Here is a 17,469-nt window from a genome sequence, read left to right on the forward strand (position 1 = left end):
ATCTATATAATTTATTGGAAAAAACAAAAGGAAGGGGTAAGAAACAGAAAGGGGGTGAGGATGGAGGAGGGAGTTCAAGACCTAAAGTTGTTGAATTCAATATTCAGTCTGGAAGGCTGTAAAGTGCCTAGTCGGAAGATGAGGTATTGTTCCTCCAGTTTGCCTTGGCATTGTTCCAGTGAAGCCAAACGCAAACTGGAGGAACAACACCTCATCTTCTGACTAGGCGCTTTACAGCCTTCCGGACTGAATATTGAATTCAACAATTTTAGGTCTTGACCTCCCTCCTCCATCCTCACCCCCTTTCTGTTTCCCCCTTCCTTTTGTTTTTTCCAATAAATTATATAGACTTTTCTTTTCCCACCTATTTCCATTATTTTTAAATATTTTTAAATCTTTTACGCTCCCCCCACCCCCACTAGAGCTATACCTTGAGTGCCCTACCATCCATTCTTAATTAGCACATTCGTTTAGATAATATCACCAACTTTGACACCTATGTGTTCTTTTGTTCTGTTGTCTGTGACATCTTTTGATGATCTGCTTCTATCACTGTTGTTTGTCCCTACAACCACACCCCCCCTACACTTCTCTCCCCCCACCCAAACCTCCCACCACCCCCCCCCCACCACCCACCCCACCCCCCCCCCCCCCCCCCCACCCCCCAACACACACACCTTAAACCAGCTTATATTTCACCCCTTCCTTGGATTCACCTAGTTCTGTTGAAGGGTCATGGGGACTCGAAACGTCAACTCTTTTCTTCTCCGCCGATGCTGCCAGACCTGCTGAGTTTTTCCAGGTAATTCTGTTTTTGTTTTGCCTTTGTTAGTGATGTTTGTTGAGGAATGAATATTGGCCAGGACACCAAAATACAACATCTGAACTCTGTTCAGCGTTGATTATGTGCTCATGTCTCTGGAATGGGATTTAAGCCACAGCCTTCTGACTCAGAGAATGTGACCAACAGAACCACATCTGATAGCTTAATTATGTTATAGTGTCTTTTCATTACATAACACTCCCCTCATTTAAACCAATGCGGCCCGAACTGTAAGCAGTGAGGAAGGTAATTTGCAGCCACGAGCAGTATACACAGGATTAATTGTTCTGGCAGCTGTGATTAGGCACGACTTGGTTACAGGTCAGTGATGAAATAATCAGACAAGCAAATTTATTCCAATCCATCAGGAGATGAGTGCAGATCACATTGGATATTTGATGGTCTAATGTTTAAGGTCTGCAATGCCTCAAAATAAATTGTACAAATTAAATCCCACACAAAAAAAGCTGTGCAGCGAGAAACAGAGTTGACGTTTCGAGTCCATATAACCCTTCTTCTGAAGAAAACGTTAACTCTGTTTCTCTCTCCACAGATGATGTCAGGCCTGCTCAGTTTTTCCAGCATTTTCTGTTTTTGTTTCAGATTGGAGGAGGCATCGAATGAAGCTTTATGGTTAGAGCTTAGGAATAAAAAAGGGGGCAGCCACAATGTTAGGTGTTTATTATAGACCCCCAGATAGTCAGTGGGAAATTGAGGAGCAAGTATGTGCACAATTTGTGGAGGTGTGTAAAAACAATAACAATAGGGTTATTAGATTAGATGATTTCAACTTTCCCAACATTAATAGGGATAGACAAAGTGTTAAGGGCTGGGATGCAGTGGATTTCTTGAAATGTGTACAGGAGAACTTTTTAGGTCAATATGTAGAGGGTCCAACAAGGGACAGCGCAGTGCTGGACCTAATTCTGGGGAATGAAGCCGGACAGGTGGCTGAGGTGATGGTGGGGGAGCAGTTTAGTGATAGCGACCACAACATGGTAGAATTTAAGCTTGTTATGGACAAAGAAATAGACAAGTTGCAAAAAAATGTTTTGGACTGGGGGAGAGTGGATTTTAGTAAAATAAGGCAGGATCTGGCCAAGGTAGACTGGGAACATCTACTTGTGGGGAAATCTACAGAGGAGCAGTGGGGGGTGTTCAAAAAGGAACTGGGGAGGGTACAGGCTCAACATGTTCCCTCTAGGGTGATAGGAAAGAGTCACAAGCCCAGAGCACCATGGATGACCAGAGATATTCAGGTTATGATGAGAAGGAAAAGAGAGACTTTTAGCAGGTACAAGGGAAGCAAATCAGCAGAGGAAGTAGTGGGGTACAGAAAGTGCAGGGTGGAGTTTAAGAAAGCAATTAGGAGAGCAAAGAGGGGACATGAGAAAGCTCTGGTAAAAATAGGGAAAATCCCAAGATATTCTTTAAGTATATCAATGGGAAGAGGATAACCAGGGAAAGAGTAGGGCCCTTAAGGGACCAAGGGGGCAATCTATGGATGGAGCCAGAGGACATCCCTAGAGTGTTGAATGAATACTTCACATCCATCTTCGCCCAAGAGAATGAGGATGAAGGCATCGAACTCGGGGAGAGATACTGCGAGGTTCTTAAGCAAATTGATATAGGGAGTGACGAGGTATTGCAGGTGTCCGCAGGCTTAAAAGTGGACAATTCTTCAGGTCCCAATGAGTTGTGTCCCAGACTGCTGAGGGAGGCAAGGGAGGAGATCACAGGGGCTCTGACCCAAATTTTTAATTCCTCTCTGGCCATGGGGGAGGTGCCAAAGGACTGGAGAACAGCTAACGTGATTGCACTATTTAACAAGGGTTGTAGAGATAAGCCAGGGAACTACAGACCAGTGAGTCTCACGTCAGTGGTAGGGAAACTATTGGAGAAATTTCTGAAGAAAAGAATCTATCTCCACTTGGAGAGGCAAGGTTTGATCAGGGATAGTCAGCATGGCTTTGTCAGAGGGAGGTCATGCCTAACAAATTTGATTGAATTTTTTGAGGAGGGGACCAGGTGTGTAGATGAGGGTAGTGCAGTTGATGTAGTTTATATGGATTTCAGCAAAGCCTTTGACAAGGTCCCACATGGGAGACTTATAAAGAAGGCAAATGCACATGGGACACAGGGTAATTCGACAAGGTGGATTCAAATTTGGCTTAGTTGTAGGAGGCAGAGAGTGATGACAGAAGGCTGCTTTAGTGACTGGAAGCCAGTGTCCAGGGGCGTACCACAGGGATCTGTGCTCGGTCCCCTATTATTTGTCATTTATATAAACGACATAGATGACTATGTGGGGGGGCAGGATTAGTAAGTTTGCGGATGACACAAAGATTAGCCGGGTGGTTAATAGTGAGATTGAGAGTCTTGGGCTACAGCAAGCTATAGACGGGATGGTCAAATGGGCAGAAAAGTGGCAGATGGAATTTAACCCTGAAAAGTGTGAGGTAATACACTTTGGAAGGAGTAATTTGACAAGGAAGTATTGAATGAGCCGCATGACACTAGGAAGTTCTGAGGAACAAAGGGACCTTGGTGTGTGTGTCCATAGATCTCTGAAGGCGGAGGGGCATGTTAGTGGGGTGATGAAAAAGGCATATGGGACACTTGCCTTTATCAATCGAGGCATAGATTACAAAAGTAGGGAGGTCATGTTGGAGTTGTATTGAACCTTGGTGAGGCCACAGCTGGAGTACTGTGTGCAGTTCTGGTCACCACATTATAGGAAGGATGTGATTGCACTGGAGGGGGTGCAGAGGAGATTCACCAGGATGTTGCCTGGGATGAAACATTTAAGTTATGAAGAGAGGTTGGATAGACTTGGGTTGTTTTCATTGGAGCAGAGAAGACTGAGGGCGACCTGATCAAGGTGTACAAGATTATGAGAGGCATGGACAGGATGGATAGGGAGCAGCTGTTCCCCTTAGTTGAAGGGTCAGTCACAAGGGGACATAAGTTCAAGGTGAGGGGCAGGAGGTTTAGGGGGGATGTGAGGAAAAACTTTTTTACCCAGAGGGTGGTGACGGTCTGGAATGCGCTGCCTGGGAGGGTGGTGGAGGCGGATTGCCTCACATCCTTTAAAAAGTACCAGGATGAGCACTTGGCACGTCATAACATTCAAGGTTATGGGCCAAGTGCTGGTAAATGGGGTCAGGTAGGTAGGTCAGGTGTTTCTCACGTGTCGGTGCAGACTCAATGGGCCGAAGGGCCTCTTCTGTACTGTGATTCTGTGATTCTGTGATTTCCAGCATCCGTAGTAGTTTGCTTTTATTTTAGAAAAAAAAAGTGCTCTTTGTAACAGTGCATTTCGTGTTTCACTTTATGTAAGTGTTCCTTGAACAATGGGGTTGAAAAATGCTAGAATGACACCAGATGGCTTCATTCACTGCTTCGATCGCTGCAAAAAAGAATAGGGATGAATCAGAATCTTGCGCTATTGAGAAATAATAATATAGTATTCCACCCTCGTTCACCCTTTGATTCAGTCATCATGTAGAGTTGGAACAGCACAAGATTTATTGATGGCATTCTGCCATTACCCTTTGCTCACTATAATGATTAAGGCAGTGGATCCTGTGACATGAAGCCAGGATAGCAGCCCTAAGGGTCAGGCTGATAGGTCACAGGTGAAAGGCCAATAAGCGGGGAGATGGAGTGAGACAGCAGCAGTGACCTCACCAGAATGCAACCATCAGTCCATATTCCTTCTCTGAATACCGAGTTCTTGCCAAACCACAGCCCTAATACTTTTTTTCAAATGGCCATTCTTTAGATAAAATAAAGGGCACCATTCTAAAGGGGGTGCGAGAGCAGAGGGACCTGGATACATTTGTGCATAAGCCGTTGAAGTTGGCAGGACAGGTTAAGAGAGTGGTTATTAAGGCATACCGTATCCTAGGCTTTCTGAATGGGGGCGTAGAGTACAAGAGCAAAGAGGCTATGTTGAGCTTGTAGAGAGAGGACAGTAGTTCGGCCTCAGTTGGAGTATTGCTTCCAGTTCTGGGCGCTGTACTTTAGAAAGAATGTGAAGGCATTGGAGAGAGTGCAGAAAAGATTCAAGAGGCTGGTAAATGGGACGAAGAATTTCTGTTAAGAAGATAGATTGGAGAAATGAGGACTGTTTTCCTTGGAGAAAAGAAAACTGAGAGAAGATTTGACAGAGGTGTTCAAAATCATGAAGGGTCTGGACAGATTAGATAGGGGGGAAATCTTACTTTTCCTGAAAGGATCAAGAACTACAGGGTACAGGTTTATAGTAATTGGTAAAAGAAGCAAAAGTGACCTGAGGAAAAGTTTTTTCACGCAGCGAGCGGTTCACGTCTGGAACGCACTGAGAGTGTGGTGGAGGCAGGTTCAATTGAAACATTCAGAAGGCAATTAAACAGTTATCTAAAAAGGAAGAATGTGAAGTGTTAGCGAGGCAAGACCGGGGGTGTGGAGGGGTTGGGTGGGGTGGTGGGGGGTGGTGTTGGGGGGAGTGGAGTTGGGGTGGGGGTGGCAGGGAATGGCACTCAGTGAATTGCCCATTCAGAGGACGGGTGCAGACACAATGAGCCGAATCCTGTGATTCTGTGACAATGAGTGTGTTTGCAGGTAGGATTGCCAATCCTTCGGGGCTGTCCTGTGGGAGCTTCAGGAACTGAAGATGATTAACATCGAGACGCTGCTGCAAGCAACTTCGGAGAAATAAAAAAAAAATCGTCGGGGCATCGAAATTACATTGTTCGCTTTTTAATTTCTTTGAACGCTTTCGCTTGTCCATTATTTAATTAATTGTCTTTTTGCGCAGGTTGGCTGGAGAATAGAGCTCCTGTAACAACTCCTCCAGGACTCCGGGAATTACACCCACTGGACCTGGCAGCCAGTGTTGGCAGATGTGCTCTTTTTAATTTTTCCCAATATATTGGAAAGGCTGGCGTTTGTTCAGCCAAAATTTATTTTTCCAATGCTGATGGCCTAAGACATCGGTTTTCAAAGTGATGTGTATCACCTTTTTCACTGTGTTCCCCACAGTTGAAGGTTTTTCACCCCCCACCACCCCACCCCCCCCAAACCCAGCAGGGTGCACATTTTTACATTTTTACCACACCGAGTTACAGTGGTGGGCAGCCTGCGGCCCACCCGGGTTCTCCGAGTGCCGCCCGCGAGACGTTTTGTTGACTGGTGCCCACGCGCAGGGCTGCCCACTTTCCACCTGCCCAGCTTTTTTTCTCCCCCACGGGTATCAGTGAAGTGAGACACGCGCAAAGCGAGGACAGGTGAAGTGAGGTGTGCGCCAATTGCACACCACATCGACCATGGGAGCCGCGCGCTCCCTCTGTGTCCGATCAGTCCATTCGGCACTGCCCCGCAAATTCTCATTCATGGGGTCATGGTTAGCGCACACGCCCGATTCCAATCTTGCGGCTCACTGAGACGAAGGAGGGCCACTCATGTGGTCCATTCACTCGCCTAGGGTGCCCATCACTGTAGTATTACCTTATACCATCCTCTAGTGGCCGAATGCGGTACTACATGCATGTCAAAGCTGATTAAAAAATATGATCACGCGCAATATAAACTAATGGTGAGCTTCATTCACATTTCTGATTATTTTTCTGTTGAATACCGGAATTTTATATTGTAGCCAAATTAAGTGCTCAGTTGTATGTCCAAATAATTGCCTCGTTTTATTCAGGTAGGATCCTCACATGCTTCACCACTGGCAGCCGTGTCTTCAGTTACCGAGGCCCTAAGATTTGGAATTCCCTCTCCAAACCTCTCCTTGCCTCGGCCTCTCTCTTCTCCTCGAAGACGCTCCTTAAGATCTACCTCTTTGACAAAGCTTTTGGTCGCCTGTCTTAATATCTCCTTTTTGGCTCCCTGTCAAATTCTGTTTGAGAAAGGTCTTGTGAGATGCCTTGGGGGGGTTTTTACTACATTCAAGGCACTATAGAAATACACATTGTTGCTGTTATGGATGTGTTATAGACATCACCATGGGGCAACGGTGGTGCTGTGCTAATGTCACTGCCCTAGTAATTCAGCAGTCCAGGCCAATGCTCTGGGGACATGGGTTCAAATCCCACCACGGCAGCTGGTGGAATTTAAATTCAATTAGTAAATCTGGAATTGAAAGCTAATTTCAGTAATGGTGACCATGAAACTACTATTGATTGTCATAAAAACCCATCTGGTTCACTAATGCCTCTCCCTGAGAAATCTGCCATTGGTACCTTATCTGGCCTCCATGTATCTCCAGATCCACAGCAATGTGGTTAACTCTTATCTACCCTTTGAAATGGTCTAGCAAGCCACTCAGTTCAGGGGCAATTAGGGATGGGCAACAAATGCTGGCCTTGCCAGAGAATCCCACATCCCATGAAAGAATAAAGAAATAAAAAGAAGAATGTGGACCATCTCAGGATATTGTCCATACTGTTTCACAAGCAGCGCACTGTCCAAGTTGATATATTTGCCTTAAGTAAGGAGATGCAGTTAAAAGGAAAGACTTGCATTTACATAGCATGTCATGACCAAAGAATATCCCAAAGTACTTTATTCCCAATGAAGTAATTTTGAAGTGTATGTCACTGTTGTAGCGTCAGTAAAATGGCAGCCAATTTGCACACAGCAAGCTCCCACAAACAATAATGTGATAATAACCAGATAATCTGTTTTTGTGATTTTGATTAAGGGATAAATATTGGGCACTAGGGTTAACTCCCCTGCTCTTCTTCAAAAAAGAGCACCATGGGACCTTTTACATCCATCTGAGAGGGCAGAGGGGACCACAGTTTAGCATCTCATCCATAAAGCAGAACCTCCAACAGTCCAGTATTCCTGCAGTACTGCCAAGGGGTGTCAGATTTCTATGCTCAAGGACTGGAGAGAGACTTGAACCCACAACCTCTTGGACTTAAAGACAGAAATGCTACCAAGTGAACCACAGCTGACAATCTTTCATGAGTGCTCTTTATAGAAGTTGGGTTGCAGTATATTATGGTCTGACACAGGAAGCTTCTATATCGGTGCAGTCTACTCCAGATAATGATGTCACAGTTGGTTGTCTTTGAATGCACTCTTGCTGCATGGACAGGAGTTAGACTGCCAATCTTTCATTTTCATCAAGGCCCTGAGCAGATTTTGAGCCTCAGGGTTTGTACCTTACTGGACGATGCTTCAATGGGAATGCCAAGTCAACAGGCATCCTTGTGTATGCAACCAAACTCCAAGAAACCAGATTTACAATGCAGCCTGAGCTTCAGGTTTGAAATCCTCAATCTGCACTTCTAACCAAATTTCTAACCCAGAAGGTTGAAGATCACCAGCCTGATGCCAAAGCCATTTCACAGCAACATAAAAGCGGCTATGAAACTGCAGCTTATATGAACCTATGATTCCCATTGGAGGCAAGGGCCTTACTGGAGTTTAGGAGGAACAGCTAAGAGGTTGACAATTTGAATTCATACAACGAAATAGTGTACTAAAGGTGGAGCTAATCTCTGAAAAGGGTACAGTGCTGGTAGGTTACTATTGAAAGAGAGCTAATCTCTGAAAAGGATACAGTGCTAGCAGGTTACTATTGCAACAACTAAAATTATAGATTTGATGGGATTATAGCGCTAGTAACTCTAATTAAATAAAAAGACTCAATACTTACTATATGGAACATCGCCAGCAATAAAAACACACTATATTGTGCTGTATAGCATTAACAAAGCATTAACAAGAATCACTCTGCTCTTTAAACCTTGTAATGTAATTTGGGGAGATGGGAGCATATACAACATACATTGCATCTTTCACAACATCGGGACAACCTGGTAAAGTACTTTATAGTCAATTAAGCACTTTACAAGTGTAGTAACGTGAGACAGACTGCAGCCAATTTGCACACCACAAAATTCTACAAAAAGCACGGAGATAAAGACCAGATAATTTGTTGGTTGAGAGGTAGATCTTGCAGCCATCCATCAATAAATGTAAAAAATATAAAAACAAAAAACTGCGGATGCTGGAAATCCAAAACAAAAACAGAATTACCTGGAAAAACTCAGCAGGTCTGGCAGCATCGGCGGAGAAGAAAAGAGTTGACGTTTCGAGTCCTCATGACCCTTCAACAGAACTAGGTGAATTCAAGGAAAAGGGGGTAATATAAGCTGGTTTAAGGTGTCTGGGGGGGTGTGGGTGGGGGGAGAGAAGTGGAGGGGGGTGGTGTGGTTGTAGGGACAAGCAAGCAGTGATAGAAGCAGATCATCAAAAGATGTCACAGACAAAAGAACAAAAGAACACATAGGTGTTAAAGTTGGTGATATTATCTAAACGAATGTGCTAATTAAGAATGGATGGTAGGGCGCTCAAGGTATAGCTCTGGTGGGGGTGGGGGGAGCATAAAAGATTTAAAAATATTTTAAAATAATGGAAATAGGTGGGAAAAGAAAAATCTATATAATTTATTGGAAAAAACAAAAGGAAGAGGGAAGAAACAGAAAGGGGGTGGGGATGGAGGAGGGAGTTCAAGACCTAAAGTTGTTGAATTCAATATTCAGTCCGGAAGGCTGTAAAGTGCCTGGTCGGAAGATGAGGTGTTGTTCCTCCAGTTTGCGTTGGGCTTCACTGGAACAATGCAGCAAGCCAAAGACAGACATGTGGGCAAGAGAGCAGGGTGGAGTATTAAAATGGCAAGCGACAGGGAGGTTTGGGTCATTCTTGCGGACAGACCGCAGGTGTTCTGCAAAGCAGTCACCCAGTTTACGTTTGGTCTCTCCAATGTAGAGGAGACCACATTGGGAGCAACGAATGCAGTAGACTAAGTTGGGGGAAATGCAAGTGAAATGCTGCTTCACTTGAAAGGAGTGTTTGGGTGTTTGGGCCCTTGGACGGTGAGGAGAGAGGAAGTGAAGGGGCAGGTGTTACATCTTTTACGTGGGCATGGGGAGGTGCCATACGTGGGGGTTGAGGAGTAGGGGGTGATGGAGGAGTGGACCAGGGTGTCCTGGAGGGAACGATCCCTACAGAATGCCGATAGTGGGGGTGAAGGGAAGATGTGTTTGGTGGTGGCATCATGCTGGAGTTGGCGGAAATGGCAGAGGATGATCCTTTGAATGCGGAGGCTGGTGGGGTGATAAGTGAGGACAAGGGGGACCCTATCATGTTTCTGGGAGGGAGGAGAAGGCGTGAGGGCGGATGCACGGGAGATGGGCCGGACACGGGTGAGGGCCCTGTCAACGACCGTGGGTGGAAAACCTCGGTTAAGGAAGAAGGAGGACATGTCAGAGGAACTGTTTTTGAAGGTAGCATCATCAGAACAGATGCGACGGAGGCGAAGGAACTGAGAGAATGGGATGGAGTCCTTACAGAAAGCGGGGTGTGAGGAGCTGTAGTCGAGGTAGCTGTGGGAGGCGGTAGGCTTGTAATGGATATTGGTGGACAGTCTATCACCAGAGATTGAGACAGAGAGGTCAAGGAAGGGAAGGGAAGTGTCAGCGATGGACCACGTGAAAATGATGGAGGGGTGGAGATTGGAAGCAAAATTAATAAATTTTTCCAACTCCCGACGAGAGCATGAAGCAGCACCGAAGTAATCATTGATGTACCGGAGAAAGAGTTGTGGAAGGGGGCCGGAGTAGGACTGCAACAAGGAATGTTCCACATACCCCATAAAGAGACAGGCATAGCTGGGGCCCATGCGGGTACCCATAGCCACACCTTTTATTTGGAGGAAGTGAGAGGAGTTGAAGGAGAAATTGTTCAGCGTGAGAACAAGTTCAGCCAGACGGAGGAGAGTAGTGGTGGATGGGGATTGTTTGGGCTTGTCAGTTTACCTTTCCTGATTTTGAAGGTTGTGTAGAAGTTTGGGGGAAGGTATCTCAGGAGTCAAATGGGCTTGGCCATTGGCCCTGTCACAAATGCTAGTTTCAAATTCAATTATAGGGACTGAGTTTAAATAAAGTTCTTATTGTTCAATGGACCAAAGTCAGTGTAAAACAGGGGGTGAAAATGGCCCTGGGCAATAGAAACAACAACTTGTGTTTATATAGCATCTTTAACGTATAATATGTCCCCAGGTGCTTCACAGGAGTATTATGAAGCAGGGTCAGATACTGAGTTGCTGAAGGAGATACTAGGGCAGACAGCCAAGTGTTTAGTCAAAGAGGTAGATTTTAAGAAGCATCTTAAAGGAGGAAAGAAAGCCAGAGAGGCAGAGAGGTTTAGGGATGGAATTCCAGTGCTTAGGGCCTGGGCAGCTGAAAGCGTGGCCCCCAGTGGTGGATGGATTAAAATCGGGGGTGCTCATGAGGCCAGAATTTGATATCACGGAGGGCGGTGGGCTGGAGGAGATTACAGAGATAGGGAGGGTCGAGACCATGGAGTGGTTTGAAAACAAGGATGAGAATTTTAAAACCAAAGCGTTGCTTCACTCGGGGTCAATGCAAGATGGTGGGAGCGAATCAGCAGGCTGCTGCACACCTCCCCAATTTCTCTTTTCTATTCAGGATAGGCTGCCAGTTTGTTGTCACCCTTATCGTGTTACCACCTGAAACCAAAGTCACTTACATCTGAAAATAATGCAATGTTAGAAACAAAAATGGCAGTAAGCATGAAATGCTTGAGTAAACATGGTCAGGCACGCGACTGACCGACCAAGGCTCCTTCAACAGCACCTTCCAAACCTCCCACGACCACTACCATCTAGAACGACAAGGACAGCAGATAAATGGGAACTCCACCGCCTGGAAGTTCCCCTCCAAGTTACTCACCCTCCTGGCTTGGGAGTATAACACTGTTCCCTCACTGTGGCTGGGTCAAAATCCTGGAGCTCCCACCCTAACAGCACGGTGGGTGTACCTACACCACATGGACTGCAGCGGTTCAAGAAGGCAGCTCACCACCACCTTCTCAAGGGGCAATTAGAGATGGGCAATAATTGCTGGCCCAGCCATATCCTATGAATGATTTTTTTTAAAAAAAATGTGGCATATATAAGCCATACGCCCAAATTTAAAATGTTTCAAATCACTAAGGGTTCAGATACAGTGGCCAGAATGTTCCAGCCCCTCACGCCAACGGGATCTTCCGGTCCCGCCAGTGAGAAGGGAGATTTCAAAGCCTCACCGGCCCCAGCACAGGGGGAACCTGCCACAGGAACGCTGGAAAATTCCAGCCAGTAAGCTGAGACCATTTCTAATGGCTGCACGATCAATAATCAGAGGGCACAGATTTAAGGTGATTGACCAAAAAAAAGCAGAGGCGACACGAGAAAAAATATTTTTATGCAAATGACCAGTTAGGGCTTGGAACGCATCCCCTGACAGGGGGAGTGAGCAGGAGTTTTCAAAAGGGAATTGGGTAAATAATTGAAGGAGAAAAACTATTGCAGGGAAATGGGGGGGAGGGGAACCCACGGAGTGAGGCTCACCGGATTGCTCCTCGAAAGAGCTAGCACAGGTTTGATGGGCGAATGGCCCCCTTCAGTGCCCTGCTGTTCTATGATTCTCTGCTTTGTATTGGTTGTTGTGTAGATTGTTGGGGCCTGTAAATCCAGGGAGAGGGCACCTGCAGTATAGTCAGTCGCGTAAAGTAAGTGCGCCCCTTATGCTATGCGGCCAATACACCACGGCCAGGATTGAACGTTGCAGGGATCAGTCTCGTGACCCAACTGACCCCGCGTGAAATCACGATGCGAGAAATGTCGGGCGCGAGTCCCAGTGTCATCGTGTCTTCGTGTCATATTACGCGTGGGAGTTGGAACCGCGCCCACTAACAGTTAAACGCGCAACTAAGCCCATTAAAAAGGCAATTGATTGAAATTTTACGTGACCCATGCAATCTTGGGCTCGGCCAACAGGCCACACGACCAGGCGGCCATCCCGTTTTTAACTGAAACTCAGCTCAGGGTGGGATAAACGTCAACCAGAGCCGTGGCTGTGTGAGTGGGTAGGAGTTTAGGTGAGAGTTGGTTGTCGGTGCTTTTCTGACAGTTCGTTGCATTTCCTGTGTTTTCTAGAAGACTCTTTGGCTCACAGGCTTTCTTAGAGGCTTCCTGCCCAGTGCACACTTCAGGGCGCTATCCTGTGCCAACTGCCTTCCAGCGTGTACTCCGCTGGAGGGATCTCCTCCTCTGAGGAGGAGACAGCCAGAAGGGAGAGGAGGGCTGGTGTCCGCAGACAGCATCCTGGAGAGTGACCTGTGGAAAGAGAGGCGCAGACCCTTGGGGTGCAGGGCCAGCAGGAGGTGCAAGGCGGAAGGGTCTGCAGAAGACGTTGTTATCCTGCAGGGAGAGTCTACAGGCAGCACTCCAGCTCCTGGACATGTCGGAGGTCCAGTGCTGAAGGGTGCTCCGCCTCTTTAGGGAGACCGTGACTTACATTTAACACATGATTGGCCCAGAGATCGCCTCAAACTGTGTCAGTGGCCACCAGCTGCCAGTGGCTCTTAAGGTGACAGTGACCCTGAACTTTCTTGCCCCCAGCTCTTTCCAAGGGTCAGTGGGAGATCTATGTGGCATTTCCCAATCTGCTGCCCACAGCTCCGTCAAGCTGGTCACTGACGCTCTGTTCAGAAGGGTCAGTAACTTCATTCACGGCCAGGCCAACAAAGCCAGACTAGCTGAGAGAGCCAGAGGCCTCGCTGCAATTGCTGGGTTCCCCCACATCCAGGGTGCCATAGATTGGACTCATACAGCCAAAAACTACATGGCTGTAACCAGCTGGTGAGCTATGTACCTTCATCAACAGGAAGGGTTTCCACTCCATCAACATCCAGATAGTTTGTGACCACAGGACACAGATTTTGCAGGTCTGCACCTGGTACCTGGGGCACCTCCCATGATGGGTATGCAAATCCTGCAGCATCCCCAGGTGCCAAGGCTCTTGGACGCTCCAGCTCAGTTGGGTGGTTGGCTCCTGGTGACAAAGGCCATGCCCTGAAAAGGTGGCTCATGACACCACTCCAACATCCAAGAACAGAAGCGGAGGAGAGGGACAATCGAAGTCGGGCCTCTACAAGGCCAATAATGGAAAGGACCATTGGCCTGCTGGAGATGAAGTTCCACTGCCTGAACCAATCAGGGGGAGCACTGCAATATCCTCTTGAGCTTGTCTCGCTTATTGTCATTTTGTGCTGCTCTCTGCATAATCTGGCTCCCTCAAGGGAAGACCTTTTGGAGGATGAGGACAACGAAGCAGCTCTGTAGGCCACAGAGGATGACTCAGCTGATGAGTGAGGAAATGGCTGCAGGAGTTATAAACCTTTTGGGAGGCAGGGAGACCAAGGATGCCTTGATTCTCTGTTCATTCAGCTGGACATCCAAGGCATGGTTTGAAAGTGAGGGCAAGGGTGATGGTGCCTCCTTACTAAACACTCCTGATGAGGCCAACCTGCAACTCCTATGTCAACCAACTACCTCTGAAATAAACTTTGCAGCCGTTTCCGTCTGTCACAAGCCACTCCCATGCTCAACACCTATGAGAAACATAAAGCACAGTCAGAACGTGAAACATAATCACATCTTTAAATGGTGGATATATTTACACAGTTTGAACATAGAACATGGGTCAACTGAAGTAATATCACCTGTGACCACTCCTCTTGTGTTCATAGTGCCGTAAATTTCCGTTTGCAAGTGTTGTGTCTTGGTCCGAACCCTTCCCCTTCACCCCCCTCCCCCACACCTCACTGGCGCAGCTTTAGATGCTGCTGACTTTGATGTCCTGTTGCCCCTGATGACCTTGGCGGACATCCTCTGGTGGGCGGAGCCTGTGCTGGCACCGCCTGGGAGGGAACGTCCGGTGCCATGCCTGGGCACTCCTCAGGTGTCGCAGCCTCCACCTATGCTATAGGCACTGACAGAGTGGCGGAGCTACTGCCTTCATCGGAGCACCCCGATGTGACATGTGAGATTGGTTTGAACCTCCCTGCTCACCGTTGATGGATGGGCACCCTGCAGCGTGACTAGGTGCCTCATCCATCTCTCACAGTGGCTGTGACCTGCTGAGGTCATTGCCAGTGTGCAGGCTTGAAGGGTCTGAGCTCAGCCCCGGAAACCCCCTGATTATGTTCCTGGAGCTGCCTCTCCATGAGAGTCGCCCCTCTCTCAATGGAGGAGGCAGTGCGCTCGGAGCTCCAGGTCAACAGAGTACTCACGCTTCACATGGACTCCTCCAACACAGAGACCACAGCACGTAGACCCTCAGGGATCTCTGCCAGATCCTCCCGTGCATCCCACTGGACATCCAGTATCTGCCACCTGATGGACAATTCCAGAGGCTCATCATGGCCCAGGTCACCAGCATTCCTCCAGCTGCCGGCGCCCTGGGCACTCTCTGCATCCTGCCAGTTCCTCACGCGAGTGCGATGTGCCCTCACCACTGTGCACTACCAACTGAGCAGATGCACTATTGCCCATTAATGCACCTGTGTCTGCGCTGGTGCTTGGTGCAGAGAAAGGTTGTGACACGGCTTTATCTGTCGGCGGCTCCTCTTTGGGTGTCTCGGTGTCTGTGGTGTGTCATGAGGATGGCACATTGGAGGGAGGAAGAGAATATGTCAGTTGCGAACATCATTACTAAGTGACTGTGCAAGCACAATGGCTGCTTGTCACAAAGGACAACTGCCTCACTGAAGCACTGTGATTGGACAAGCAGTGGGAGCTTTGGATTTGAACTTCTCATTGGAGAGGCCGCGACCCTACATCCACCAGTCTCTCACCTGCCCGCTAGACTCTTACTGTCCTCTGAGACACCTGCATCTCCGTGACCTGTGGACCTTGCTCCTCACTCACATTCCATGTCCAGGGCGTCCACCTCAAATCTGCAGGGGATCAGGATTTTGGGCACCTCACCACACGTCTGTGCGCACTCCAATGCACAACAGCTCTCTTCTCCTCTACGGACAAAAGTGCATTGATTTGTCCCTCCTCGAACTGCAACATCATACCACCCTTGCACCACCCCCTCTGCCAGGAGAGCCAGTCTGAGGTGCCCATTGGATTGGCAAGCCTCACCCTTCTATATACTCAAGGTAGCAGACACATCTCCCACCCTTGGCCGGCATAGGGATATGTGCCATTGGGCACACTTCATCTCACACCCCTGAGTGCCACGATGAACGGCCACCCTCCAAAACTTCCAAACACAGTTCCATGCAAAGTGGGCGCTCACCTTTATGGATCGCTGAAGATCATTGAACCTTTTCCGGCACTGGATCCATGTGCGTCGCACAACAGCATGCCTACTCACCCAGGCAGCCAGCTCGTTCTGAGGCCTTCTGCATCTGTTGGGGTGGCCTCCCCTTGCCACCCCGCAACATCAGAATATCACGCTGGGCACTCAGTACCCCCACGCAACTGAGCAGGCCCTCATCAGAGAGTCGTGGGGCAGAGTGCTCACCAGCATCGTCCTCCCGCCCAGTGTGCCCAGCGGGTTATGAGGCCATAACTCCTGCCACATATGAGACTCCCTCCTGGACAGCTCCCTAAGGCTCCTCCCCAACTCCTGGCAGCCTTCAGCCTGTACGGTTTTTAAACACCCGCTCCGGGTCCCCATTGGACGGAGTACCCTCTAGGCTCTCACCCCCACCAGATGCGCTGCGCCAATGTCCAGGCACATTTCACGCTGGCTGGGCCTCAATTGGCCAGCCAGGGTAAAATCACGGGTCAGTTGCGATGGCGGCCGGAAGAGGATATGGCGTCCAGCTCCGGACCCGCTGATTACCCGAGCAAAACGTGCGCAAAATTCAGGCCCACGTTTTACAGCTAGTAACTCATACACTGTGATTTCTGCTCTCTTTTGACTCCAGGTTCCTCATACAACAGACTTCCGTGGAATGCCCAAGTGTTGTCATTTTTACATCCCAAAAGACCAGTAAAAGATTATTGAGTGTGCCTCTTGAATTGTACATGGTAGTCACATGAAGGCTGCATTAAATTTAGCTTGAAGGTTACCTGTAGTTATTATTTTGAGCTCTATTTTAAATCAGCGCTGGCAAAAGAAGATGGTCCAATGTGTTTGAACAATGTCCTTTCAACCTTGGAATCAACCCAAAACTAGCAAGAGGAATGTCTTTTTCTTTCTATGAAAGGGACTGAAATGAAGTATATTTTGGGAAGGTTCCACTAGTTGCTGGTGAGAATGAGTCCACAGTACAAAACCTCCTGCAGTTTGGCATTAATTTGGCAGTTTTACTCAGTGAGATCACAAGAATTGCAATGTCGGAAATTAAAATAGTTGGGGGCATGAGGAGAGGTTACCTCCTGAGGCCAGAGTTAAGAGGAGTGGAAGAAGCTTTACTGTGTATTTAGCTCGTAAAACTGACTTACCCCTTGAGTCCTTTTGTGGATCCAAAACACAGAAAAAAATGTTTTATTCTTCAGCATTGTCATTCCCACCTTGAGAAGTCTGATAAGATTCACCACCAGTATTCAAATGAAACTGTTTGGCAAAATAAAGTCAATCTCTGTTACTTGGATTAAAATCCAACTCGGGTACATGGGATAAAGATGTCACTTGGAATCTCCGCAGGGGGTCTCTGGATCTTTCACATAACTTTAAAAAAACAATTTTCCTAGGATGTGACCATCGCTGGTAAGGCTGACTTTTGTTGTTGGTCTGTTATTGCTCTTGGGAAGGTGGTGGTGAGCCTTCTTCTTGATC

The 17,469-nt window shown here is 47.6% G+C and overlaps 1 protein-coding gene across 1 annotated transcript in view; it reads left to right on the forward strand.

Annotated features, from left to right (window-relative positions):
• Window positions 1-5,528, forward strand: part of LOC121282287 (N-fatty-acyl-amino acid synthase/hydrolase PM20D1-like) — a 117,209-nt gene extending 111,681 nt beyond the window's left edge. Inside the window, exon 12 of the mRNA XM_041195932.1 lies at window positions 5,429-5,528. Coding sequence (XP_041051866.1) covers window positions 5,429-5,432 — 4 coding nt within the window. The 3' untranslated portion in view covers window positions 5,433-5,528. The remainder of the gene's footprint in view (window positions 1-5,428) is intronic.
• The last annotated feature ends 11,941 nt before the right edge of the window (window positions 5,529-17,469 follow it).

The sequence above is a fragment of the Carcharodon carcharias genome, chromosome 9 (genome assembly GCF_017639515.1).
Source record: "Carcharodon carcharias isolate sCarCar2 chromosome 9, sCarCar2.pri, whole genome shotgun sequence".
Classification (NCBI taxonomy): Eukaryota; Metazoa; Chordata; class Chondrichthyes; order Lamniformes; family Lamnidae; genus Carcharodon; species Carcharodon carcharias.